Below are 16,023 nucleotides of genomic sequence, written 5' to 3' on the forward strand. Positions count from 1 at the left end.
ATCCATTCAATTTGATGTAAAAATCCAAAAGTTTGCAAAATAAAAAATAGGAAAAAACAAAACAAGCAAACTGTTTTTAGTTCAAAAAACCAGCAAAGCCTTAAACTTGATTCAGACATTTATTTATGTAGACCTATTTCTTTAGTCATTTTCAAAAATTAGTAGACAGAGTGTTTTGTCTTGGAAAATGAGTGAAAAAAATCATGTTTTATAGCATAAATTTTTCACAGATTTGCGGTGGAAAAAAACTTTGTTTTTAGTAGTGTTTGTTGCCTTCATATCAAATTATCAATCAATTCCAGGTTTACAAAATCTCAAATGTACTGTTTTTTCTTGTCCAAACACATAACAAACAATCAAAACACAAACTAATACTTTCTTCATCCAAAAAAAATAATAATCTTGTGATTCTAAATAAAATAGCTCATCCAATCTCGCCTCATTCACATACCAAGTTTATAACTGATGCAATCAGACACTCGTTTCGCGTATAATAGGCTTTTCCACATTCACATACAATGTTATCGGCCGATGGACTCATAAGAGCCTCCATAAATAATTCTTCTTTCTATCACAAATACTAGAGTGTTTCAATAAGCCGAATCCTCTACATAAATAACTCTCAGTATCAAATTTACAAGCAGCATTTAGTCAGCTACCTAGAGAAAAATATGTGTTGACTGTCCAGTGTATAAATCAACCCCTCCCTGCATTACCATGCCGTTGGTTTCTGAAGTAGCTAAGAAGTCCCTGAGCCTGCATATATGTCGTTAGAATACTTGGATTAGAATAGAAAGGAAAGTGTGAGGTTTCTGCAAAATTGTCGTACCTTTTCTCTTGCTCTTGGGGTGCCAGACTGTGACAATGCTACTAACGGAGGTACAGCTCCTTCCTGGAGAACCATATTGCAGAACCTGCTACTGTTAGTGCATAATTGCAACAAAGCTGCTGCTGCATTCTCCCTACCTCTTGCAGAACCGAGCTCAACAACCTCAACCAGAACAGGAATTCCTCCTTCCTGACCAATTGCTGCTCTTCCCTCATGAATGGTTGCGAGATTTGATAAAACAGCAACAGCCTTGTCAACCATCCCAGCAGCAGGGTCCATCAACTCTACAAGGAACTTAACAGCACCAGCCTGCACAATGCGACCCTTGTTTTCATGAAGTATTGACAAGTTAAACAAAGCTGTTGCTGCATCTTTCTTGCCCCTAGGACTTCCATTTCCCAATAAATCCACAAGAGGTTTGATAGCACCAGACCTCCCAATCTTCATCTTGTTATCCTCAATCACAGAAAGGCTAAAAAGTGTAGCAGCAGAGTTTTCTTTAGCCTCACCACTCCCTGTGCGGAGGACATGAATCAGAGGTTCAATTGCATCAGCATTTGCAATCGAACACTTGTTGTTGTCATTAATTGATAAGTTGAGAAGTGTGGTAACAGCATTTTCCTGTACTTTCATGTCTTCTGAATGAAGTAAGTTGACCAACAAGTTGATGGAACCACAGTTTGCCATTACAACACGATTATCCATATTGTGCTTGGCAAGTAATCGGAGTTCAGCTGTGGCATCTCTTTGCACATCAATGGAATTGCTACTCAAATCCTGAACCAGCTTCCTAACTTGCTCCTCAAGTTCCAAAAGATCAGCCCTTCTTTCAACCGTAGCAGAAGAAACTATTCTAGGAAACCTCTCAGAAGGTCTACCCCAGATGGATTGATTTCGAACTCTTGTCTCCAGCATGGATGGGAATTCTGGCTCCCTTTGTAGAACAGACAATGGAGCAGCAGGTTGGGATTCTGATACATCCCCTGAAGCATCCGTCGCAGCAGCTGCTGACCTTGAGAACACTTCATTTCCATCACCAGGAATTGTCGGTGAAAAGTTTGAATTAGATAGTGTGCTGGGTGCCGAGCTGGTTCGATTATGACCTACAAGGGAGTATTCATTGGCTGCTAACATACAATGCCTATGTGAGTTTATCTCTCCAGAGTGGGCCATCCGTTCTTCAGAACTCTTAATAGATATCCTTTCAACATCCAGAGCAAGCATATTACTAGCAACTCCAGGTAAAGAATCATCCAAAGAGGAATGGGGATGGGATGGAGATGATCCTTCTCTTTGGGTCATACTTGATGAAATCAATCTCTTCTGTGGAGAGTTTAAAGAGCGAGCAGAATCGGGTGACAAAGAGTGATTGCCCCTCGGAAGGGGAAAACCCTGGGTATCCCTGGGCATGCCAGAATCTGCATGTGCTAGAAATGAAGATGGCTGGTTCAAGCTCAGAGATTTTGTCGGATCAGGAAGCTTTACATTGTTTGACTCACACCAATTTGCAATAAGTGCCTTAACGGTGTAATTAGGAATGAGAGTTGTGTGCCCCAGCATTTGCCTTGTCTTAGGACACACAGTAAGACCGAGATCAATCCATTTCCTTATATAAGCTCGCTCATAAGTTTGTCCAGAAGCAACAATTACAGGGTCAGTCATCAACTCGAGTGAGAGGGGGCAACAAAAATCAGGAGGTATCGGCACAGGCGTGCAGGTCTGAGACTGTTTCATTGTGATGAAGCAGTCGTGCATATGGGAAACAAGAGCTATGATTTGCTCAATATATTCAACTTCCTCAGTCTTTTCAGCTTGTTCAGCGTTCTCCTTCAATTTTTCAAGGGCCACAAGCTCAATCAAAAGCTCTTGGTTCGACTTCAATCTTAGGCAATCCGCAAGTTTTGCAAAGCTGCCTGAGTTTGCTCCCAAGCCTTCCATTTGAGCCTTAATAGACTTTGTGATAGTCATGGACATCAGTTCATAATCCACATACTTAATTTTCAGTATACAGTGCTGCAATCCAAATATAAGACATCAGGAAATCCCCATAAGTAAGGATGGCAACTCTAACTGACAGAAAGAGCAGAGAGGAACATTACAGCTGGGGTCGGAATAGGGCAAATATAAGGGAAAAGAAGATCCGGAATGACCGGTTTTGGCTCCTACCTCAAGAGATGTCAAAGTTGTATCAGTAGGAAGGCATTGATGAGAAGTTTTGAGTAGCTCGAGAATTTCAAGGCTACATGTTCGAATTTGTACGATCAGGGGTTCAGCTTGCAGGACCTATAGATCATTAACACATCAACAATATAAATAAATATAACTGCTCAAAGTATTAAAATGCCATAAATATAAACCATAAATTCTATAAGTGCACTACATCCCATTATCATTCAGTTTGCTGATTATGAAAACGAATAAATGGACTATCTGCTTATCCAATAATAAAGAGTATAGATCTTGGAACATACAAAATAAACATTACTGCCCAATGTTTGCCAGGTTTCACACAGCTCCCTCAGTTCATCAACAAATTGAGCTAGTCTGACAAATGCTTTCTGAAGCATCTCACTGGAAGCTGCTTCAACATCAACAATGGCCTCAAGAATCGGCTTTAAAATCTTCAATAGATCCTCAGCCTTGCAATAATACCTCTGAACTAAACTATCAGTTATGCTTTCACTTGATGATAAATGGAAAAATTGGGAGATTTTGCTGAGAAGAACTTTTAACAATGATATCTCCATTGCACCTGGTCACTTCCAAAAAGTAGTAATCCTCAGTTAACTGATTTGACACGAGCACAGAACCTGTTCTACAAGACACATAAATGACAGAAATTAACCCATAAAGTATATGGTCATTTATTGTATAGATAATAATGCTGAAAATTCACAGAAATAATGTCAGTGACTGAAGCTAAACTATTAGCTTGATTAAGAGAACTGCATCTTTTAAGGTTCTATCATCAAGGGTGCCCAATACGAGCAGTTTAACTATTTATTTTGTCCTATAGTAATAACTTCCTCTTGAGCAACTTTGTAATAATATGAAGCATATTACTAGTTAATCATGGTAATTTACTCAAGTAAAAGGGAAGCCCTGTGCACTAAGCTCCCACTATGCATGGGGTCGGGGGAAGGGCCGGACCACAAGGGTCTATTGTACGCAGCCCTACCCTACATTTTTGCAAGAGGCTGTTTCCACGGCTCGAACCCATGACCTCCTCGTCATAAGGCAGCAATTTTATCAGTTACGTCAAGACTCCCCCCTTCAATTACTCAAGTTAGAAAAATTAATTTATTCAGCAAATATCCCTTCCGCTGACTAACTTACCATAAGTATCCATCAGCATTTGATTCACTTACTATTTACTAATCCCCAAGAATCTTTCATATCAAGTTATTATATTTCTACTCCAACCAAATTTCCAGGATGTTTCTGGATAAAACTTTCCATTACTTTATCTTCCACAATTATTGTTGAACTGCTGCTTCAATGCGTCAGAAGAGCACTTGAACCTCAAAACAATAGAGACAAAGCTAGAGTAAATGAGATTTGAAATTTGGAAAGCCAATAGGATAAGTGCGAAATTAATAGCCGTTGTCACTAAATAGTACACTTTATAATTACGTGTGAAGTTTTCTTCTATATTTCCTTTTCTTAAATGCACTGATGCATTTATTTCCAGATAGAGTTTCATCAACACTTAGCTACTATTAGCCCCAACATCATCTACATCCCCTTTTCTTAAATGCACCGATGCATTTCCGACCTAGAGTTTCATCAACACTCAGCTACTATCAGGTCCACCGTCGTATATAGCCTCTACTTCCTAATACCAACATGTGCATGAGCATGCTCATGTTGTACTACATCAATCAACTATGTCTCAATTCCAACTAAATCATATGTATCCATTCACCTAATATTGAGTGGATTAATAATCATAGTTGTCACAACCCTCTTCCTTTTCCCGCCTCATGGAGGGTTAGACCCTGCAAAACTCACATGTGCTCCAAAGAGAAAAAGCATTCGCATTGACCAAAATGAATGACGAAAACAGATAATTCAAAACTTCGCATAGAGAGATAGCACGAGTATAAATGACATCAACAAGGTAACAATCACAACAACCATCAATCCAGTTACAGATAAATCCAATAACCCATTTTTCTTCCTAAGCTAAAAAAGAGAACTGCAACTAAAAATTGAGCTTATTTCATTCCAATACTGGTAACAATTTCGATTGAAACAAATAATTCTTCATAAACGAAAAGTAAAACTCACCTCAACATTAAAAATACAATCTTTTTCTAATTTCTTCCTTTTTGGCAACCCAATGAAGCTCTATTTCACCATCCCCTGACCTTGGTGCTATGCTGTGGACAACAAAAAACAAGAAAATGAACAAAACCCACAAAACCCAAGAAGGTACTGATCAACTATAGCAATAAAATTCACCCCACATACCCAAAAATTAAAACTTTTACAAACCCCACTTGAGATTCTTTGTTTTCACAGCTTTACAGCTTGAATATTTCCACTAATTTGTATGAATCAGATCCAGATTTGAGCAAACAGTTGGGAAAGCTAAAAGGTACAGCAATTGCACGAGAATTGTTGAAAGTTTGGGCTTGTGGGGTGAGGGTAGGGGTGGGGGGGAGGGGGTTTAGGTTCTCATCATGGGGTTGAAGGAATTTTGAAAATGGTGACAGACATACCAAAAGTATTGCACTTCCACCGTAATTTGACTTGACACCGAATTTTCTAATTGAACTATCACTTACCAAATGAAAGATTTGAAAAGACTTTTTTTTTGTTGTTGAGACTTGAGACATATGTATGTATTTTAATGGTGTACATAAATATAGTACAAGAATACATGAAAATGATCAAACTTAAATAACGAAAAGTTTAATTAATTTTTATAAATATTTCAATAAAAAATGATCAAGCGTAAATATATGATGCTTAGCCTTCACAGCATTATACTTCATATGTGAATGTCTAAAGTTATCAAGTTTCATATATGATTATCTGGCCTTTTAACCTAATCGTGAAAATGTGCAAAAGAAATAATTATAAAACGAATATTAATTAAATGACGACATCAAAAGCGGCTATTTATGCACTTCTTCATAAATAATTTTATAAGCACATGTATATTTTGATGTGGTTAAACTTGCAAAAATTTACGACTCATGCAATGTGTCAGGGTGTTGGGATGAGTTTCTTTGTCAAATACAGATAGATTACCTTGGGCCCAAATGTATGAGCCCAAAACATTCCCCGGGTAAAGCCCAAACCCAATTCAATGATCCGATCATGAATATGGTATTTAACTGTTTTTAGTGTTGCTGTTTTTGATCCGAGGCTCTTTTGGAAATAACTTCTTCACCTCCGTGAGGTAGGTTAAAGTTTGCGTATATTCTATCATTTTCAAATCCTATTTGTAAAAATATTATGGTACACTCTAACCGACTCGATCTATAGAAAGCAGAGATTTCAGCTCCCTATCTTTTCACCACACCCTTTGGTGGTGAAAAGACCTTTTAAATATGCGATACTATTATGATTTTTACATGAATACGAGATATTTAATGTATCGTATTGTCCAAAGAAAGTAATAGCTAAGTAAATTGAGAAGAAAGTAGAAATAATAGGAGATAAGTATTGAAATATAGATAAGTTGAGCTGCTGTATTGTGATTGGTCAGTACAACAAGTTAGTTAGAGTCACGTGCTTTACATTTTGTTATGCAGTTAGTTAAGTTGTTAATACTGTTAGTTGTGAGGTTAATTAGTAACAACAAATATAATCCTCTATATATAGAGGCTGAAATGTAAAAGGGCATACACAATGAATTGATGATACACATTGAAATGTAGCTTTCTTCTAGATTATTCCAAGAGATCTCTATTTCTGCATTCTCTGTTCTTCTTCGTAAGAGTTCACAAATTATTTATGGTATCAGAGCTTTGATCAAGGGATTCCTTAGAGGTTTGAATCTGTAGTTTCTGCAATTGTTGAAGTTGTAGCAATGGTGGAATCACAGAGTTCAGAGGTAGAAGATAATCCCCAGACGAATCATAATCATCCACTTCATCTTCAAGCATCAGACGCACCTGGTGTTGCCTTGATTCCTATGAAGCTCACAGGGCCAGAGAACTATGGTGTGTGGAGCAGGTCAATGCGATTAGCACTACTAGTCAAAAACAAATTGGGATTTGTTGATGGCACATGTGCTAAGAGCTCATACAAGGGAGATCTGGCAGTCAGATAGGAACGATGAGATGCAGTTGTCTTATCGTGGCTAATTGCAACAGTTGCACCAGAATTAATAACTAGCATAGTATATGCTTCTAGTTCAAAGAAGATCTGGAATGACTTTAAGGAGAGATTTGATAAGTCCAATTTGACAAGGATTTTTCACTTGTGGAAAGAGATCAATATATTGTCACAAGGAACTGATTCTGTGACTGCTTATTACTCCAAAATGAGAGATCTATGGGATGAGATGGATGTGATGGTGCCTTCTCTTTCTTGTGATTGTGTTGAGTCAAGCTCACACGTTGAACATGTTAAACAACAAAGGTTATTGCAGTTTTTGGTAGGTTTGAATGAGAGCTATGCTCAGGTGAGGAGTTCGATTCTGTTGAGTCCATCTGTTCCAAGTGTAAATCAAGCCTATGCAATGGCTATACAAGAAGAAAGTCAAAGGAAGCTAGGACAAACAGAAGGAGGTAAAGAACCTTTGACAATGATGGCAGGAAGAGGTGCTCAACCACATAATTTCAACAATCAGATCAACAACAATTTTCCAGCTAAGAAGACTCAGGGTCAGAATTCACAAGGCAGAAGGATGGGACTAGTGTGTGATCATTGTGGTTACAAAGGTCACACCAGAGAAAACTGTTATAGAATTGTAGGATTTCCAGCAGACTTCAAAAGTAAGAGAAAGGGATCTGGATCTGTGAATGAAGCATATGCAAATAACTCCACTTCTGAAGCATCAGGATCTGGATCAGCATATGCAAATAACTCCACTTCTGAAGCATCAGGATCTGGATCAGCATATGCAAATAACTCCACTTCTGAAGCATCAGGATCTGGATCAGCATATGCAAATAACTCCACTTCTGAAGCATCAGGATCTGGATCAGCATATGCAAATAACTCCACTTCTGAAGCATCAGGATCTGGATCAGCATATGCAAATAACTCCACTTCTGAGGCATCAGGATCTGGATCAGCATCAAAATTCTATTTCCCAGGAGGTTATTTCACAAAGGAGTAATATGAGCAGGTCACTAAGATGTTGCCTCCTTCCTCACCTACAGGAACCTGCAGGGCTGATGCCAATGCTGCAGCAGGTATGAATCCTTTGCCTGATAATGTTGGTGGAAATACAGGAAGGTGGATTGTTGATTCAGGAGCTACACATCATATTACATATTGTGAAAGTATGTTAAGTGAATGTAGAAAATTATCAGAATCCAATTGTAATAAGGTGCAGGTGCCAACAGGAAATAAAATTCATGTAGAACATGTAGGAGATGCAGTGATTTTGGGGAATTGCAAGTTAAAAAATGTTTTACATGTACCAGACTTCAGGTTCAACTTATTGTCAGTCTCTAAACTGATTAAGGATCTGAAATGCATGGTGTCTTTCTATCCTGATTTATATGTAATGCATGCTCTCTTTACTGGAGAGGTGATTGGGATTGGTAAGGAAAATGATGGCTTGTATATTCTCAGACAAGAAGTACTACCTACTGTTGGAGCAGTACTCAAAAACAAGAACTCAGAAGAACATAAACTTTGGCATCTTAGATTAGGACATCCCTCATTGAAAGTATTGCAGCATCTACCTATGTTGCAAAATAAACTGATTGAGGCAGTACAAGAAGATTGTATGATTTGCCCTTTGGCAAAACAGTGTAGACTCAAGTTTCCTTCTAGTGTTACTCATACTACTAAGATGTTTCAACTAGTACATCTAGATGTTTGGGGACCTCATAGAGATCCAACTTATAATAGAAAGCATTATTTTCTGACTATAGTTGATGACTTTAGCAGATTTACATGGATTTCTTTACTGCAAACTAAGAAGGATGTAATAGTTGCATTGAGAAGCTTTATATCAATGGTTTGTAATCAGTTTGATTGTGCAATAAAGGTGTTGAGATCTGACAATGGTACTGAGTTCTTTAACAGTCAAGTAAATGAATTGTTATCCTCTTTAGGCATCATACATCAAAGTAGTTGTCCATACACTCCACAACAAAATGATATTGTTGAAAGGAAACATAGGCATATACTGGACACAAATAGAGCTTTAAAAATGCAATCTCATATTCCTAGTAGATTTTGGGGTGAATGTGTACAAACTGCAGTTTACTTAATTAACAGGCTGCCTACAGCTGTGTTGAATGGACAGTCTCCTTATGAAAGGATATTTGGAAAGGCACCTAGACTAGAACATATAAGAGTATTTGGATGTTTATGTTTTGCTACTGTTTTGCCAAGAGGTGGAAAGTTTGAAGCCAGAGCTAAGAAAGTTGTTTTGTTGGGGTTCTCTTCCACACAAAAAGGATATAAGCTATATGATCTTGAGGCGAAAGTTGTGTTCATTAGCAGGGATGTTGTGTTCAGAGAGGCAGTTTTCCTTTTAAAGTTATGCAATCTAATGATACAGGTCCTTGCCCCTTGTTTTCACCTTTCCTAGTTACTGTGGATGATACCAACAATGATGTGAACATAGATCACGTTCTCCCAACATGTTCATCTCCTGCAGAACCATGCCATACACATATTGAAGAGCTTCCTAATACCAATAATGATCAGGAAGGTTCTCATGATGAACCTCCCGAGGTTGGTCCAATAGAGCCACTTCCCACAAAACATGTGCATACAGATACTCTTCCACCTCCTGTTGTTAAACCACCAATTAATGTTAGTTCAAGGAAGACTACCAGACAGTGCAAGCCTCCTGTATGGATCAGAGATTATGTTGTGCCTCAAAAATCAAGTCCTCACTCAATCACTAACCATGTCTGTTATGATAATGTATCATCAGGTTATCAGTCCTATTTGCAGGCCTTTTTAGCAGCTGTGGAACCTCAATCTTTTCATGAAGCATCACAAGATAAGATGTGGATTGATGCTATGCAACAAGAGATTAAGGCTTTAGAAGATAACAACACTTGGACAATTGTTGACTTACCTCCAGGTGAGAAAATAATTGGATCAAAGTGGGTGTACAAGATCAAATACCAGTCAAATGGTGATGTGGATAGATACAAAGCTCGATTAGTTGCCAAAGGTTATACTCAAAGAGAAGGACTTGACTATCATGATACTTTTTCTCCAGTTGCAAAGATGGTTACCATTAGAACTGTGTTTAGCCTGGCAGCTTCCTATGGTTGGGACTTATCTCAAATGGATGTTAACAATGCCTTCTTGCAAGGTGATTTAGTTGAAGACATTTATATGGCACTTCCTCTGGGCTTCCAGGGGCAGGGGGAATCTAAGGTGTGCAAGCTGAGGAAGTCACTCTATGGTCTCAAACAAGCATCTAGACAATGGAACATTAAGTTCACTGAGGCACTGTTGGCAGCAGGTTACTGTCAAAGTGTTCATGATCACTCTCTTTTCATTAGAAGGGAAAGAACTGAAATGGCTATGGTTTTAGTATATGTTGATGATCTTTTGATAACTGGGAATAGCTCCAGAATGGTTCAAGAAGCCAAAGACACACTGCACAAAAATTTTAAAATGAAAGACTTGGGAAGTCTTAGATATTTTTTGGGGATTGAAATCTTGAAGTCTAAAGAGGGGTTATTACTGAATCAGAGAAAGTATGCTTTACAACTTATTTCAGAGACTGGACTGAGTGGAGCAAAAACCGTAAGCACTCCTTTAGAGTTCAACCACAAATTGACCAGCATAGAGTTTGATCAATACATTGGTGGATCTGATGATGCAGAGTTAGAAGATATTACAACATACCAAAGACTGATTGGTAAATTGTTGTATTTGACAATTACCAGATCTGACATTTGCTTCAGTGTCCAGGTTCTGAGTCAATTCATGCAACACCCTAAGGTTTCACACTGGGAGGCAGCACTAAGAGTTGTAAGATATATTAAAAAATCTCCAGGACTTGGAGTAATGCTTAGAAGAGGGACTGGTGTTACAAAACTCACAGGATATTGTGACTCGGACTGGGCTTCATGCCCAAACACACGAAGATCAGTAACTGGATATATGGTAAAACTTGGAGATTCTCTTATTTCTTGGAAATCAAAGAAGCAGCCGATAGTAAGTAGGAGTTCAGCTGAGGCAGAGTATAGAAGTTTGGCAGCCCTTGTTGCTGAACTAATCTGGTTAGCAGGATTACTAGATGAATTACACTTTCCAGGTGCCACTCCAATCTCAGTGTTCACAGACAGCAAATCAGCCATCCAAATAGCTGAAAATCCAGTATTTCATGAGCGTACGAAGTACATAGATATTGATTGTCATTTTATTCGAGAAAAGGTGAAGTCAGGGTTCATTGAACTTAAGCACTTGTCCACTACCATGCAACCTGCTGATATACTCACAAAAGGACTAGGTGCTAGTCGACATCATCTCCTCATGACCAAACTTGGTGTGTTAGATGTCTTCCACCCTTCAGTTTGAGGGAGTGTATTGAAATATAGATAAGTTGAGCTGCTGTATTGTGATTGGTCAGTACAACAAGTTAGTTAGAGTCACGTGCTTTACATTTTGTTATGCAGTTAGTTAAGTTGTTAACACTGTTAGTTGTGAGGTTAATTAGTAACAACAAATATAATCCTCTATATATAGAGGCTGAAATGTAAAAGGGCATACACAATGAATTGATGATACACATTGAAATGTAGCTTTCTTCTAGATTCTTCCAAGAGATCTCTGTTTCTGCATTCTCTGTTCTTCTTCGTAAGAGTTCACAAATTCTTTAATAAGTGTACTATTTTGACTACAATTTTGTAGCAACTATATAGACAATTTAATAATGCAAATTCTTGTTCTCTTTTTGGCAAGTTTCTCCATAATGATTTAAGCAAAAAGTCTCCATTTCTTAGGGGTTAAAGATTTTTAAAAACATTAAGAATAACTCAAAAGCAAATCATAAATACTTTTGTTATCATAAATTATTTTATTAAAAATAAAATAAAATATTTTTGAATACAAAATATATAATAACTCTTTAAAATAAAATTAGCAAAAGATCATATAAATTGAGATTTAAGAGTATTAATATCAAATATCGCAAAATAGTTGAGTAGGGTGCATGCTAACTTGCATATTATTATTATCATCTTAAATATTTGTATTAGTGAAAGATCATATATATTTAATCAAGGTACACATAAATTATTACGGAGATTATGATTATAAAAAAAATTTAAAAAAATCATATGCACACCCCACCCACCCGCCCCATTCCATATTTCCAAGTTGACACTCACTTCTTCATTTTTTATTTTTCTTCTTCTCATCTTTTGTCCCATCTTTCTCTCATTTTCAACTTCCATGGCGGATCAGCTTACGGATGATCAGATCTCTGAGTTCAAGGAAGCCTTCAGCCTTTTCGACAAAGATGGAGATGGTAAGCTCTTCATGACTATTCTTTCCATTCTTCTTTTCATACACCCAAAAATTTATTTTCATTTTTTTGAAGAAAAATCGAATCTTTAAATTGCTCTGAAGACGCCCAGATGGATAAATCTGGAATTATTTGTTGTTTTTATCATATTTATGTGTTTGTTCCTTCTGGGTATTGCCTAAAATTTTGATCCAAGACTTTAGAGTCAATGGGTCGGAGTGATTGCTGTCTATTATATATATATGTGTGTGTGTGTGTGTGTGTGTGTGTGTAGTTGTAATTGTTTGAGCTTAAAGAAGTGGATTTGGTTTAACGTGATTCGAAGGGCTAGATCCACATTTAGTGTTGCTATTTATTGACTAATTTCTGATGTATGATTGATTTGATGTTGAGTGAAGATAAGTGGATCCAATATTGTTGAGTGAATGAGTTTCGGAATATCTTTGAAACCATTGTTATCCTTCTTGAAAATGAGTGCAAACTTATCATATGGAGAATTACAACATACCCAGACAAATGATGACACTAGGTGATTTCTCTCCACCAGTCCTAGCCTTGGTGGACAAAGATATCTGGTACCTGTTGCTGGTGGGAGGTGGTTGGTATCTGTAGAATTAGTCGAGATGTGTAAAAGTTTGTCTAGACACCACGGTTATCAAAAAAAAAAGGTGAGGTCTGCGGGTAGAATGTACTCACGTACACATAGAGACATATTTGGATAGATTGTTTCATTCAATATTATGTAGTTCAAAGGGAGGCAGTGGATGAGTTCAAGTCCCTCTCTTTCCGTACCTTTGCTTAATTCACCAACTTTACTAACGAAAAGGGATCATATGAATACACCCACTGCCAAAACCTACATCGTTTTGTGGTGAGGATGGTGGTTAATTTGTGTCACTAGGTGGAAAACTTACACTTCGTGGTGCGTGGAGATGGTCTTTCTATGTTGTTGGTGGAATATATTTGATAAAGATTTGATTTTTTTGATAACCAAGATATCCCTAAAACCAACTGGTGCACGGTTTGAAACTTGGTAGATAATGAGCTCGCACGTTTACTCTTATCCACTTAAACACTAGGCTTTTGGCTGTGACAGGTTTGAACTTGAGATGTCGATAAAGATTTGATTTTGAACCTGGTTTTGCTTCTACTTGTTGTATAATTAGATGTCAGATTGACCTTTGTGAAGTTGGTCAGCAGGTTAAGTATTCGTTGATATTGTTAACTTGTTTGATTGATTGTACCTGGGAACTTGAGGGTTGATTTGATTTTGACAAATGGGGAACTTATTTGAGGGTTGCATCAGAATGAAGCTGTTGAAATGGTATTTGGCCAAATCAGTTAACATTTCTTAGAAAGGTTGAATCCCTCTTATGTGTTTCCTGTCTAGGATTCCTACTGTCAATTCTTGATTTTTTTTCTTTGTTTTGCTTAATGATGGATATAATCAATTTTGTTCAATGTGGTAACTCGTTCGTAATGGGATTGTATGATTCCCCTACAACACTTTAGCTTGTAAGGAAGTTTATGCTAGTCTTTTTGGGAAAATTTTACTCATATGGTAAAGAAAATATGGTCTGACTAGAACCATCTTCAGACATTTTGGGCAAAGTCACTTTTTCTGAGACATTACTGATGCTCCCTATCTATATTTATATCTATACAGCAGTTAGTTCTTTTTTCTTTTTTTTGATAACCGTGGTGTCCGGAACCTCTGGGCCAACTTTCATGCACCTTGACATTCCACGGCATACTTGCCACCTCCCACCGTCAACAAGTATCGGGTACCCCTGTTGACCAAGGCTAGAACAAGGCTAGAACAGATGGGAAGAAATCACCTAGTGTTTTGTCTCTGTTGGGAATTCAACCTAAGACCTCATGGTGCTCAACCCACGTCATTTACCACTTAGCCACATCAATGGGTGCTACAGCAGTTCCTTCCTTATTCTGGTGCAGACTCGAGCTTTTCTACCAATCGAGTATATTTACTTATGTTACAGTTACTTTTTCTCAAAAGAAAGTATATATATACTTATGTTTGCTTTTCTTACCAACTAGCTGATATATATGTCCTTGGAAAATTTCAGGCTTGGTAGTATTATATAAGCGAATTTAGTCGTAACTCCTAAACCTGATCAGCTGCTTTTGGTTGGAATGACTGCATCTTTTGGTTGAAACAGATTATGGACGAACCTGATTTCCGGGAGGGGGAGATGTAAGAAAAACTACCAACTTGACCCTTAGCTTGAGTATCATATTTGGTTTTCTACTAAAATCCCCTTTTGGAGGGGAAGGATGGATTGATAGTGGAGACAATTTAGAAGAGATATAATCGGAGGACATGTATGGTTAGGTTCCACTTGTATACTTGGTGGAATCTTGTGTATCTTAACCAAACCCTTCACATGGGCTCGATAAAAATAAAATTTGGTCTGTCCTCCCATTGAAAAGATTTTCCCTGTTTTTCCTATATATTTTATAACTTTAAGTCATGAATGCGGTTAATGATGTGTTAGTTTTGTTCAGCTATTCTCGTTGTTTCGTGCTTGTCTAGAACTTTTCCGGTAGAATGAATAAGTTAAGAAAAATAAAAAACATTTTAAAGTACTGTTGTAAGATTTGTAACACAATAGCAATACATTTTTTGTAATTATTGCCAAATTTTTCTACAGGTTGCATCACCACTAAGGAGCTTGGAACCGTGATGCGTTCGTTGGGACAAAATCCAACTGAGGCTGAGCTTCAAGACATGATCAATGAAGTTGATGCTGATGGAAATGGAACCATTGACTTCCCGAGTTCCTTAACTTGATGGCTCGGAAGATGAAAGACACTGATTCTGAGGAGGAGCTCAAGGAAGCTTTCAGAGTGTTTGACAAGGATCAGAATGGATTCATTTCTGCAGCTGAGCTACGCCATGTCATGACAAACCTAGGCGAGAAGCTTACAGATGAAGAGGTTGATGAGATGATTCGTGAAGCTGACGTGGATGGTGATGGACAGATCAACTATGACGAGTTCGTCAAGGTCATGATGGCCAAGTGAGAACTGATCAACTCAACTTACCTAAATTCGGTTATTTTGAACCTTACGACAATTGAGGATTTTATGTTTTTTATTTTGCGCGACTAATTTTGTTGATATTTCAGATTCTTGTGTATTCGTTCCTGTTATTTTTTACTTCTAATAGACGTTATCGTCTTCCATTTTTCTCTGAAAATTCTCAAGTTTTTTAAGCCTACAAGTTCATCATGTGGAAATTTAGTTAGTTTGTATATTGTGTAAATATGAAGTAATCAAACTAAAAATACCACTTATTTTGAAACAGGCGAGTAAGAAGTAATATGTGTCACATCTTTGTTTACATTAATGTTCAAATTGCCTCTACTAGAGTCTTTTATACTAAACAACTCAAGTTTTCTAAGTCCATGGAATTTAGAGTAGAGAGTAAGTTGTAGTCACATCAAAATGAAAAATTAAAGTGAAAAGGATATGATTGTCAAGTAACTAGGGGTGTACAAAATTGAATCGAAAATCGAATCAAATCAGGAAAAAA

The 16,023-nt window shown here is 37.4% G+C and overlaps 1 protein-coding gene and 1 pseudogene across 3 annotated transcripts; one reads left to right on the forward strand and one right to left on the reverse strand.

The window, feature by feature from the left end:
- Nucleotides 1-452: 452 nt before the first annotated feature.
- Nucleotides 453-5,509, reverse strand: LOC102601332 (U-box domain-containing protein 4-like). 3 transcript variants are annotated; one of them, XM_015306283.1, is made up of 7 exons: nucleotides 5,303-5,509; nucleotides 5,120-5,211; nucleotides 3,582-3,644; nucleotides 3,301-3,483; nucleotides 2,996-3,112; nucleotides 830-2,842; nucleotides 453-756 (listed from the first exon to the last, which is right to left on the reverse strand). In XM_015306283.1, exons 4-7 carry the CDS (start codon nucleotides 3,394-3,396, stop codon nucleotides 697-699), a joined length of 2,286 nt encoding a protein of 761 aa, XP_015161769.1. In that variant the 5' UTR covers nucleotides 3,397-3,483; nucleotides 3,582-3,644; nucleotides 5,120-5,211; nucleotides 5,303-5,509; the 3' UTR covers nucleotides 453-696. The 3 variants fall into 3 exon arrangements, with proteins under 3 accessions (XP_015161769.1, XP_015161768.1, XP_006341792.1); XM_015306282.1 differs by having other exon boundaries at nucleotides 3,301-3,639; XM_006341730.2 differs by having other exon boundaries at nucleotides 3,301-3,644.
- A 6,810-nt stretch (nucleotides 5,510-12,319) lies between these two features.
- On the forward strand, nucleotides 12,320-15,673 carry LOC102601667 (calmodulin-like; annotated as a pseudogene).
- The last annotated feature ends 350 nt before the right edge of the window (nucleotides 15,674-16,023 follow it).

Source organism: Solanum tuberosum, unplaced genomic scaffold (genome assembly GCF_000226075.1).
Source record: "Solanum tuberosum cultivar DM 1-3 516 R44 unplaced genomic scaffold, SolTub_3.0 scf00027, whole genome shotgun sequence".
In the NCBI taxonomy this organism is placed as follows: domain Eukaryota; kingdom Viridiplantae; phylum Streptophyta; class Magnoliopsida; order Solanales; family Solanaceae; genus Solanum; species Solanum tuberosum.

Coding starts and splice junctions, on each gene's coding strand:
- LOC102601332 (XM_015306282.1), bottom strand. CDS start 3,576: ATGGAGATATCATTGTTAAAAGTTCTTCTCAGCAAAATCTCCCAATTT. Junction 3,113..3,300: donor TGGGCAGTAATGTTTATTTT/GTATGTTCCAAG, acceptor AATGATCTATAG/GTCCTGCAAGCTGAACCCCT. Junction 757..829: donor CCCCAAGAGCAAGAGAAAAG/GTACGACAATTT, acceptor ACATATATGCAG/GCTCAGGGACTTCTTAGCTA.